This window comes from Salminus brasiliensis, chromosome 16, assembly GCF_030463535.1.
Source record: "Salminus brasiliensis chromosome 16, fSalBra1.hap2, whole genome shotgun sequence".
Classification (NCBI taxonomy): Eukaryota; Metazoa; Chordata; class Actinopteri; order Characiformes; family Bryconidae; genus Salminus; species Salminus brasiliensis.
Window position 1 is genome coordinate 30,647,015 of NC_132893.1, and position 12,609 is coordinate 30,659,623.

Below are 12,609 nucleotides of genomic sequence, written 5' to 3' on the forward strand. Positions count from 1 at the left end.
ATTCTATTGGAAGTACTTCTCTGCAGGGACTAGACCAGCTGCAAACATTTGGACATACAGTGTGTGATGAATCAAGCTTAAAATAGTACGTTATAGTGCAGATGTTTGAAATCTGAAGATGCTAGGCTAACATTGCTAAGAAACACTGGACTCAGATGGTCACCAATCTCATCCGGATTAAAAATGCGTCAAAACCTGTAGTTATTGGGTTCGAATATGTAGGGAAGCCAAAATTATTTTTGGAATCTAAATGACCGCCATGGCTTTCAGCTCTACCGAAGTTTCTTCTTGTCTATATAAACTAAAGTAGGTCATCATATGTACTAAAGCACCGGTTTGGGGACTGGTGACCTAACATCTACTGCTGTAACCTAAAGAAGCACATGGACTGATGGACCGCACCAGGAATCAGAGGTTAATCATGTTGATCGAATTGTTCACAAAACGACATGAGCAAAGGACTGAGTGAAGAAGGTGAAGAGAAGAGGCTCTCTGACCGCAGGCTAGCACAGCTGGGCAGATCTGCAGCCGCATGAACATCAGTTCTGACGAGAAGCGCAAGAGAACCAGTAGCGTCAGTCAACCTTAGTGTGAACTGACTGACTTACATTTTCCATCTGCATCACACATTCCTAACCACCCCGACACCCACCCCTACATGTACACACACACACGTACACACACACGTACACACACACGTACACACACACACACGTACACACACACACACGTACACACACACACACGTACACACACACACGTACACACACACACACACATGTACACAACTGAAATAACCCACACTTAATCAATATCATACACCTGTCAGAGACGAGGTGACCCGACTGGTTGGGCTGCAGATCTAGTTTCACCAAGCCTCTCAGTTTTGGCCTGAGATCTTGTTATCTTGCCTTTTAAAATACACAGAAGTTCTACATAAGCGTTTATTAAAGGGCCCATATACATTTTTATAGATTTTATAGTTATTTTTAAAACATATTAAACAGGAATTAAACTTTGTTACTGTGACTTTACATATACTTACATACACACACACACACACAAACATAAGGAGATATACACACATAAATAACATACACATATATACACATATAAATAATAAGCAGTCCAGCCTGAAGCATGACTTATGGCTTCAATATGAATGGTAAATGGAAAAAAAGAAGGAAAAAAAAAAAAAAAAAAAAAAAATATATATATATATATATATATTAATTTTTATTTGTTTTTATTTGTTTCATCTACCGTTTATATTGAAGCCATAAGTCATGCTTCAGGCTGGACTGCTATATATATATATATATATATATATATATATATATATACACACACACACACACATACACACTACACATACACACACATATATATATATATATATATATATGGTAGACATTAAAAAAGACAGCACATGGCTATTAATTGTGCAAAAAGGTTTTAGCAATTTCATAACTAGCCGTTTTCTTTGCTTAGTTACTTGGACTAAAAGAAGGAGCAGTACATTCTGAAAAAGCTTGATGCAGGTCCTGTAAACAATCCAGTATTTTAAGATTTTTCCTTAATAAAATGGCGCTCTTGTACTAAAAGGCCTTTGATGAAATACAGCTTAAAATCACTGAAGGAACAGAAGGATATTCAATGAGTACATATGTTGATCTGTTTTTGCAGTCACGGAAAAAACATGGACAAAAAATAAATAAATTAATAAATTAATTAATTAATTAAAAAAAGGAATGGTACGTTCCGAATCTTGTTTACAAACAAATTCTTTTGGAAAAAAGTTTAATATGGGTTCTTTAAACAACCCACAATAGATAGATATACATTATGTAAACAAAACCTGACATCACCAACAAAAAAAAAACCTTTCATTTTCTGATCATTTGGACTTGGAAGTGTTCTAAAACCAGTTTACACTGTCTTAAAGATCCTAATAGGGGCCCTTTAAACAACCCACTAAAGGTGGAAATCCAATAATCAGCCATAACATTAGTACCATCTGCCCAATACTAAGTACGTCCCGCTTGTGCTGCCACAACAGATCTGGCCATTTGAGGCATGGACTCCACAAGACCTCTGAAGGCCTTCTGTGCTCTCTGGCACCTAAACATCAGCAGCAGATCCTTAAAGTCTTGCCAGTTGTGGGTTGTGGTGGGGCCTGCATGGATCTCATGAGTAAGTAAGAGGAGCCCATGACCCTGTTGCTTACAGTAGTCCTACTGGGTTGGAGCACCTTTGGCAGATACTGACCGCTGCATACCGGAAACAAGCCACAAGACCTGCCCAATGTTTTGGTGGAGATGTTCTGACCCAGGCGTCTAGAACATCACAGTTTGGTTCTTGTCAAAGGGTCTCAGATTCTTTTGCTTGCCCATTTTTCCTTTTATTTTAGAAGCTTGATGGTTGCTCTAACAGCTCACTACTACTTTGAGAAGGCCCTGTACTATAAAGCCTCCAAAGAAAGCATTCACCTTTTGCTACGGTCTCCATTAATAACCACCGATTCTGCTCCACTACAGTCTCAGCGCTTCCATTTACCGCCACCATATGCTCTGCTACGCTTCTGCTACACGGAGGGCTTCATCTGATCACTGGCATTAACGTTCAGCCTTTGAGGAGTCTTTTCATCGGCGAGGAACTTGCTGGTAATAAAAGCTCTTGGTCTGAGGAGAGTAGCTCCAGCTGGCTCTGTTCATACCAAAATAACTCTGGATAAATGAGCAGAAAAGAGGAAAACAGAGAAGACTAATGGGCTTCAGCGACAGCGGAGGGTAAAGTGCTCTAGAGAAGGCATTTAAGACTTCCTGATGTGACCCTCCCACCCTTCTATCCCTTCGTCAGCTCCTCCTCACCATTTCCCATTTATCTGTTTTTGGCCCAGCGTCTGGGAAGGATCTGGACTCTGTCCCATCTGGCCAGCGCTGAGCAGGAAGAGCAGACCGGTCTTGAGAGCTGCTGTATCCGTTAAGGCCAGAGGGCATAGATCCAGCAAACACCAACTAACTTCACCATCCGCTTCAAAGCAGAGCTGATGAACCGAAAGAACCGGCGTAAACAGAACGTTCTACAAGCTAGAACCATTCAAATGAATAGCGTTCTAGAAAAGTGAGGGGTTGAGGGGTGAACACTGACAACAGTGTGACTGAGGTTGTGAAAGCATTCTAGAACAGTGTGAATGGTTCTCGCAACGTTCAAGAACAGCGCGAAAGTGTGAATAGTTGTGGTTGTGATGGCATTCTAGAACCGCATAAATAGTTGTGATGGCATTCTGGGACAGAGCAAATGCTCGTGGTGGCATTCTGGAACAGCGCGAATGCTCGTGGTGGCATTCTGGAACAGCGCGAATGCTCGTGGTGGCATTCTGGAACAGCGCGAATGCTCGTGATGGCTTTCTGGAACAGCGCGAATGCTCGTGATGGCATTCTGGAACAGCGCGAATGCTCGTGATGGCATTCTGGAACAGCGCGAATGCTCGTGATGGCTTTCTGGAACAGCGCGAATGCTCGTGATGGCTTTCTGGAACAGCGCGAATGCTCGTGATGGCATTCTGGAACAGCGCGAATGCTCGTGATGGCTTTCTGGAACAGCGTGTATGCTCGTGATGGCTTTCTGGAACAGCGTGTATGTTCGTGATGGCTTTCTGGAACAGCGTGTATGCTTGTGATGGCTTTCTGGAACAGCGTGTATGCTTGTGATGGCTTTCTGGAACAGCGTGTATGTTCGTGATGGCTTTCTGGAACAGCGTGTATGTTCGTGATGGCATTCTGGAACAGCACGAATGCTCGTGATGGCTTTCTGGAACAGCGTGTATGCTTGTGATGGCTTTCTGGAACAGCGTGTATGCTTGTGATGGCTTTCTGGAACAGCGTGTATGTTCGTGATGGCTTTCTGGAACAGCGTGTATGTTCGTGATGGCTTTCTGGAACAGCGTGTATGTTCGTGATGGCTTTCTGGAACAGCGTGTATGCTTGTGATGGCTTTCTGGAACAGCGTGTATGTTCGTGATGGCTTTCTGGAACAGCGTGAATAGTTGTCACGGCTTTCTAGAGCTGTGAGATTCTAGAAATTCGAGAAATGGAACCCCAAGTCTGTCCTGCAGAAGGCAGTGGTGTTATCCACTACACCAACCGCAATATTGTAAAGACCAATACGATCACAGTAAGATTAACAAAGGCTACACTGTGCAGTCATACCGAAACCAGACAAGAGCGTTCCTTAAAGACGTTCTGGCTGTCAGCTTATCTTGATCGCTATGGGACCCGTGTGCTGTCCAAGCCACCGGAGTCATTTCTGTTCATGAATGTCAAACAACAACAGGGCTTATCATCCTCTCAGGAATGAAGAAGGTCTGATATGAACATGCGAGCAAGACAATGAACATGCACACACATTAACTCAGTCACAGTCTTCTGGTGAACTCGTCACCCTCCCCAACCTATATATAAAAATACAGCACTGGCTTTGCACTTAAATACAAACCTGGGCGTAACCCTGCTAACCACAGGCAGCTGGGCTTTTCTAAAGTGACGGTAAAGGGGCTGTAGTTCATATGAGGATTTCTCAGCTGGACGCGTCGCTCTTACGCTCTATTTAGTATGAGGGGCAACATCGCCCTTCTTCACTTTCCTGCACCATTAAAAGCTCTGACTGAAAGTGGAATGAAATGCTGTGCAGCAAGGCTGCAAAACATAGCGGTTGTGGTTATGATAATTATCATTATATGTGCTTTTGCAAATAATGGTATTGCAAGATGCTGCAAAATGCAAATTAGCCCTCCAACCAATCGCAGTCTTTTTTAACCATCTGCTGCAATCATCTTGATCAATTAATCCAACAAAAGCGAATGTTCTGTAGGTCTGTGACTCTATACTCCATTCACTATTCAATCTGATTCAATGTGATTCACAATTTGGGGTTCATGATTCAATATCAGAATCAGAACCAACTGTTTTAAAATCAGCTACTGTGAACAGAAGGACTTCACTCAACTGTGTGTGTGATCGTCTACATCACTTTCACACAAGCACGTTTACTTGGGAATTTGAATGGAAAGGGGGTAAATGTAAACACAAGCCGTAGTCAGAATCCAGATGGAGCTGATGCAGTAAAAGGTCTGGGATTTGAGTGGGAGCTTTTCTGAGTGGTTTACTGAATCTAAGTGTTCATATAATCAAACAAAAGAAATCAGATTCAAAATACAGGCTTTATGATTCAATATCCGAATCAGAACCAAATTCAAATTTGAATCGCTAGGCCATAAAACCAGCTACTGTTAACAGAATCACTTTATTTCACTTAACTACGTGCTGTGACTCATCTTGACTGATTACAGTCCCGAGTGATGCTGTTCACACCAGCATATTTACCTGGAAACTTAACCATTCACATTTGTAGATAAAGTTGAGGTATCCAGCTAAAAAGTCCAGGATTTGGGTGTGATTTTCTGAATCAGTGTTCATATAATCCAACAAAAGTGAATTATTTTACAGGTCTGAGACACTACACTCTAGGGACGCACCGATTTAACCTTTTCTGTTTCCAAAACAAATACCGATACCCATATACCTGAGACATACCTGAGAGACTTAAGGCATCAGGATTGACTTGATCAATACGTTACTAACTTCGTAAAACAAACTATAACAAATAAACAGACAGAAATGAACCCAATTTCTGTTTATTGGTCACTAAAAATCAATAAATGTGCTGGACCTCGCCACAGTGTTGTCTGGGCTTTGTTGAAATCTATGAGACTAAAGAGGAGCGAGCAGCTCCTCCCATCTTGGTTCTCCCTCTATGGACGATGAGCTGGATTACTCGCTGATAGTTGATGACAGGTCGAGGGCACCAGGCTGGTTAGATAGGTGGGGTCTTGCTGTTTGCTATGATCTGTGTATGATGACTGTAGGTTACCCTGATTCTAAGTTATGAAGCCTAGAATAGCGACGGTATGAGAATCGGCTTCCATGAATGGATCGGTCCTTTGGACCAGACTAATTATCCGATACCCGAGCCAGCTAATTTTGTTAGTATCAGGACCGATATCCAATCCTTGTATCGGATCGGTGCATCCCTACTACATTCCATCTGCAATTCAATTTAACTTGATTCACGATTCAGTATCAGAACCAGAACCACCAAGCTTCAAAATAAGCTTTTTTTAACAGAGGAGGAAATGAAAATTTCGCTGGCTGCAGGGGCATGACCAAGCACGTGGGGTGATGTGGTCAAAAGGACATTTCATACTTTCAGTCTTTCAAGGGATCTCAAGACACAAAAATGTTGATTCACGGGTTCTTTTACAAATGTGAACACATTAATCGATCTCAGACCCCTCTAGATGGATCCATCTCCCAAGGTGGGCACTGTGAAGCAGAGTTAAGCCCCCTAGCACAATTGATTGGCCACAGCTTTTATAACACTGTGACCCTGTCTAATAAAATACGACCTTAATATAGTGATAAAACTGAAAAAATATATGATTAAGGATCAATCCAAGCAGCCATAAATCTTTTTAATAGCATGTTGGAGTTTATCTTATCAAAGCTTTCATCCTGGCTCAGCAAATCGGACCTGCTATACTGAACTTCGACTACACTACCCATAAATCAGCCTAACACACACCTAACACACAGCTAACATCACTACATTCAATTTGGCTGGGAGATCCCAATTTCCCAGAACTCGCATTCGACATTGTTCATTCATAAACCACGTGGGTGAACCTAAACCACCCCGTCACACAAAAAAAATCCATGTGGTTAAACCTAAACCACCCATGAGGATGACCTTTCCCGCAGATCTAAACATTTTCAGACTTCACAGGCTAGTCTTGATGCTCTCCCAGACATTCAGCTGACCTGACGTGTTCGGATCGAACATCATAAACATCAAAACCTGAGATCAAAACAAACGTGACTTGGGATTACAGTGCATTTAATACTGAGTATGTTACGGCCCTTATTTTGCAGATAAAACAGATGCAGACTTTATGTCTGGCATTGAGGCTGCCTGTCTATCTGGACGCTTTTCCGCATCTTGTCAAGTGGAGGGACGTTACTGGTAGTATTTTAATTACATTTTTCATTGCCTGTTTGTTAATGAATTTTACAAAACAAAACTTCAACACTTTTCCTTTTTTTTTTACTACTGAATTATTTGGCTACTATGACCAGAGGAATGTTTGAAGGAGTACAGGACACTCTACCAACTGTTAAGCATGGTGGTGGAAGCATTAAGCTCTGAGGCTGTTTTGCTGGGTATATTGCACAGAGCGGATGGAAAAATGAAGGAGGAAGACTACCTCAGAATTCTTCAGAATAACCTCAAACCAACCACTAGACAGTCGGACTCAACTTGAATTGGGTGCTCCAACAGGACGGTGACCCCAAACAAACACCAATGATGGCTGTGGTATGGAGTAGGCAAGCTAACATTCATTCAGTTTTTGGAACGGCCCTTGCAGAGTCCCATTTAATTAAATACTAGGTGTACAGTATGCAAATTTCTGACCCTGCATGATTAATTTGGACTCTGTGGGGATTTCCGAAAATCCCAATTACCATATGCAGCAATATAGATCATAACATTAGCATTACGCTGGTTAATATTCATAATATGAAGCATCGGCTTCACCAGCTTGGTTGTCCAGGTAAGCAAGCCAAGGCACAGCTTCTGACAACCCAGGGGGAAGTAAAAGCCTTGCCAGATAAACACACACACACACACACACCCCAGAAAGGTGATCTTCTGGAAGCACATACTGTATGTGACCGAAGCTGCCAACTAGGCTCAGGTCATGCAGGACACACTTCACACTCGACTCTCTAGCACACGTCTGGCCAGGTCTTCAGGACTTGAGTGCAGAGTCTGAGATCCCCTTCCTTCCTCTCCTTTTCAGCCTTAGTGAGGTAAACCTGCTCCCGACTCCAATCACAGAGGCTGCATTATGATCCAATAAGCCTTCCTGGAGCGCCGCGTCCAAGTACCCTCTGGTATGCTGTTCGTAGACATTAATTTATTAAGCTTGTTGATGACAGAATACGGAGGCCCCTGCCCACCACCACCAATGGCCAACAAGTGGCCTGCTGTTGTCCACATATGCTGCGCCTCAGTTCCTGGACGGCCTTGTTAGCTAAACAAACCCACAACAAGCACAGCTTCATAAAGAAGCATTTAGCACCCGAGCGACGCGACTGACCTCGTGAGCAACCCGGGAGGTGGAAAGCGTGCCAGCAGCAGGGAAGGCATGACCAAGCACGTGGGGTGATGTGGCCAGAGAAAGCCCCCAGTGTGGATCACAGGAATGACCCGTGCCTGTGCTCTCTCAAGTCCTTCAATGACCTAATGACTGTTCTGTGGACATACAGTAAATACAGTACATCCGTTTTACAGTTCTACAGCAGGGGTCGTCCAGTCTGGTCCCTGATGGCCTAGAAACAAGAGCAATCTCTTGGTCACTGTTCTTCAGAAACACTCACTAAACGGGGTAATGAGCAGAACCAAGTGTGTTCAAGTAGGAAAATTACTGAACTCTGCTGGACACCAGCCCTCCAGGGCTGTTCGTGATGACGACCCCTGTTCTACAGGTTTGTCGACCCACAAAAATAATGAGCTTCTTCTGATTTTAGGAAGACCTTTCTTTCCTACATAAAAAAGCCAGCGCTCAGCAGCTGCCAACGTCTCGTGTGCAGGCTTTTAAAGGAAATACGTCAGGAGCGTTTTTTGATGAAGCGATTAGTCGTAGGGAAAGCAAGACCTACTCCAACATTAACAATACATCGCTGTTTCGAGGTCATGCATGCAGCACAGAGGAGCAGAAGGTTACAAACTCACTTAGTCATCACAGACTACAGTATCATTACCGAGCAAGCAGAGTCTGGGAAGCTAGACAGCAATTATTCGTCCACCGCACATACATAAACTGTGGACTCACCAGCTTTCCTGATGCAGTTTCAGCACATTACATTACATTACATTCTTCTTCAGGGTTCTTCAGTGGTTCTTCAGTGGTTCTTTAGGGGTTCTTTAGTAAAGGCAGTGGTCCTACCCACACACTGCATCTGCAAATGCTTGTGGACACCCGTTCTAATGAATGCATTCAGCTACTTTAGACTTGACAATGCACACACAGCTTAGTCTTAGTCTAGTCCCAGTAGAGAGGTACCGCCAATAGAATAGGACTCTCCGGAGCAGATAAACATCATGAACTAATCTCCAGGTGTGGGCTAGAGGGGTAAAAAGCCCCCAGCATTGAGCTGTGGAGCAGTGGAAGAACTGTGCTCACTGGAACGATGGGCTAGAGACCCTCATATAGCAGCATACTGGCCCTCAGTCTTAAGATCATCTTACCTGGTAGAGAGAGTGTTTAAAGTGATGCTGACTCCACCAATCAAGAAGGTGTAGGCAGCTGGTCTAACCCTTATCTAAAGGAACTGTAGTAGTACTGCTATTGACACACCAATTTGGGAACTGTGTTGATGGTGGGCAGACAATACATGAAGGAAGACAATAGACCCCCCCCCCCCTGATTTGGGGAACTGTAGGTAAAGTCCAATTTCCTCTTATTTTCCATGCGCATTTCTGCTGATGTTGATTCTGAGGGTTACAGAGACACAATATGCAATACAAAGGGCTAGCAATGCAGTCAAACCAAAACATACGTGGGATGCCAATCAATATAATAATAATATTAATAATAATAGTAATTATTATTATTATTATTATTATAACAATCTGCAGATAGAATTCCAGTTTCTGTGGGATTCCTGTCTAACGGACCTTCTAGTAGCTTACCCCAGGGTGCTACCACAGAGGCAAAGGAGGAGGTTCCCTCCACTAACATTCTGAACTTGAACTGGAGAAGGTCCTACTGCACCACGGTGGACTCCAGGACAACTACAGGAGGCCAAAGAGGAGGTTTCTTCTAGGACTTTTCCACTCATTCGATGAGGAAACTGCAATCCGGACTGGCAAAGACACCAACTAACTAGAAAAGCGTGACCACTGCCAGGAGGCGCGAGGCCGGGACACGACAGCGAGTCCGACTTACTGGACTGCTTGACCTTGTCCCGTCACATCTCTGCATATTTACGCTCTGATTGGAAAGGCCAGACTGAGGCCTTCTGAGCTTTTATTCGCTGTATATGAAATACTGCAGTAGAGGTACTTCTGAAAGCTTGGCTTCCAGGGCCTTCAAGTTTCATCAGTGAGAGCAACAAGCCCAAGTCCAGCAGCGGCCATGAGACGAGACGAGACGAGCTGAGCTGAGACGAGACGAGCCTAGTGTGTGATAATACACAGACAGTCTATGAAGGGTTCTGTCATTTACAGGCAAGGTAAGACATGTTAGTGGATGTATATGAGATACTGCAGTAGAGGCACTTCTGAAAGCTTGGCTTCCAGGGCCTTCAAGTTTCATCAGTAAGGGGAACAAGCCCAAGTCCAGCAGCGGCCATGAGACGAGCCGAGCTGAGACGAGCTGAGCTGAGCTGAGCTGAGCCGAGACAAGCCGAGCCTAGTGTGTGATAATACACAGACAGTCTATGAAGGGTTCTGTCATTTACAGGCAAGGTAAGACATGTTAGTGGATGTATATGAGATACTGCAGTAGAGGTACTTCTGAAAGCTTGGCTTCCAGGGCCTTCAAGTTTCATCAGTGAGGGCAACAAGCCCAAGTCCAGCAGCGGCCATGAGACGAGACGAGACGAGACGAGACGATATGAGACGAGATGAGCTGAGACGAGACGAGACGAGCCGAGTGTGTGATAATACACAGACAGTCTATGAAGGGTTCTGTCATTTACAGGCAAGGTAAGACAGACTCAGCTCACATGATCTGCACAAAGAGGTGTGGAGGAAGAGGAGGAGGAGGAGGAGGAGGAGGAGTTGCTGGCTGGCTTGCTTACATACATACATATATATTCATTCAAACACACACACACTCACACAGACTTACAATAGTCGTTTCCTGCCCTACAAATGACACAAGGTGCTCCTGTCACCTGAACTCTCTGCTTAGCTCAGCTGCATTAATCCAGTCATATGATTTCTTCACACCGCAGCAGGACAGACCGGCTCGATCCACACAAATATGCCCAACAGCGAAGCGAAACTCCTCTTCTTTAACATAATAACACGAAGATTAAGAGGTTAAAACCCCGAAAGGGTCGTAATTCATGACCACAAGCCACAAAAACGACCGACTGCCATAAAAAACAAGCACCTTTCCAGCCCGTCGCACAGAGAGGCACTAGCTCGCTTCCTTCCAGCTAAACAAGCCGAGAGACGAGACCTTATAGCCAGCTATTACCGCCCGGACGGAAATGAAACCCAGTTTATGAAGGACGACTTTCAGAAAGTGCTTAAAAATATCTCCAGACCTCAAAAACGAAAGAAAGCCGGACCTACTTATCTAGATAGCTAGGTTAGCTAGGATAGCTATTATAGCTAACGTAAAATGAGGCGCTAACGCTAATAGGCGCCCCTTTAAAGACTAGCTCGCTCACTCCGGCTACAGCGATTAAACTGTAAAGTGTAAAAGAGAGAAAATATGTATTTAATATAGGAGTTAGGTGTAGAATCTCAGAAGAATGACTCTTAACGTAGCTGTTAGCTCCCCAGCTAGCCCCTGCCACTGCCCCTGCCCCTGCCACAGCCCCTGCCCCTGCCACTGCCACTGGGGCTGAACCCCAGACCCTGCCGGTTCTGCTCGAGTCCTCTCCGGGTCTCACTGCTGCAACGAGAAACCCGAGAATGACACGGCCAGTCCAACAGAGTCAACGCTGCATTCCCATAAAGACCCGCAGGCAGGCTTGTCGTACTTACACGTAGATGATGGACATGAAATGCATGAGCCAGAGGACAATAAATAAGAGAAATCCGAAGATGGAGAACGCCTGCATAGCAAGATCCAGCAGGGCCATGGCTGTGCCCTGAACGTGGTGACAGACACGGCGGTGTTGTGGCCCTGGGAGCGAGTGTGCGATATGCGGCGAGGAGTGTGTGTCTGACTGTGAGTGTGAGCGAGCGAGAGAGAGGGAGGGAGGGAGGGGGGGAGGGAGGAGGGGGGGGGGGAGGAGAGCCTGCTGGCTGGTTTGGGGGGCTGGGTGAGTTCGTGTCTGGGATCAGGTTGGGGTGGGATTGAGAAAGCCTTGGTCAGGATACGTTCAGGTTTGTGTTTGGATAGAGGGTGTAGATAAGGACCATGTTGGGTGGGTTTGGATAAAGGGGAGAATGCTGATGAGGAGTGGGCTTGGAAATGGGATAGGTTGGAATTTTTGGATGTTGGGGTGCATTTGGGAAAAAGGCAGGTTGAGGATGTGTTTGGAAATGGGGCAGGTATGGGAATGGTTTAAGGGAGAGTTTGGATATGGGGACAGAATGGGGAGAGTTGTGATATGGGGATGGTTCGGGATAGGGTTTGGATATTGGGTAGGTTTGGGTTGGATATTGGGTGGGTTTGGGAGTGGGTTGGATAATGGGCGGTGAGGGATGGGGTTGGATATTGGGTGGGTTTGAGATGGGGTTGGATATTGGGCGGTATTGGATGGGGTTGGATATTGGGCGGGTTTGAGATGGGGTTGGATATTG

General features: G+C 44.8%; 1 protein-coding gene across 1 annotated transcript in view; it reads right to left on the bottom strand.

Annotated features, from left to right (window-relative positions):
• Positions 1-12,025, bottom strand: part of ugcg (UDP-glucose ceramide glucosyltransferase) — a 47,539-nt gene extending 35,514 nt beyond the window's left edge. The window contains exon 1 of the mRNA XM_072658572.1: positions 11,845-12,025. Coding sequence (XP_072514673.1) covers positions 11,845-11,942 — 98 coding nt within the window. The 5' untranslated portion in view covers positions 11,943-12,025. The remainder of the gene's footprint in view (positions 1-11,844) is intronic.
• Between the last annotated feature and the right edge of the window lie 584 nt (positions 12,026-12,609).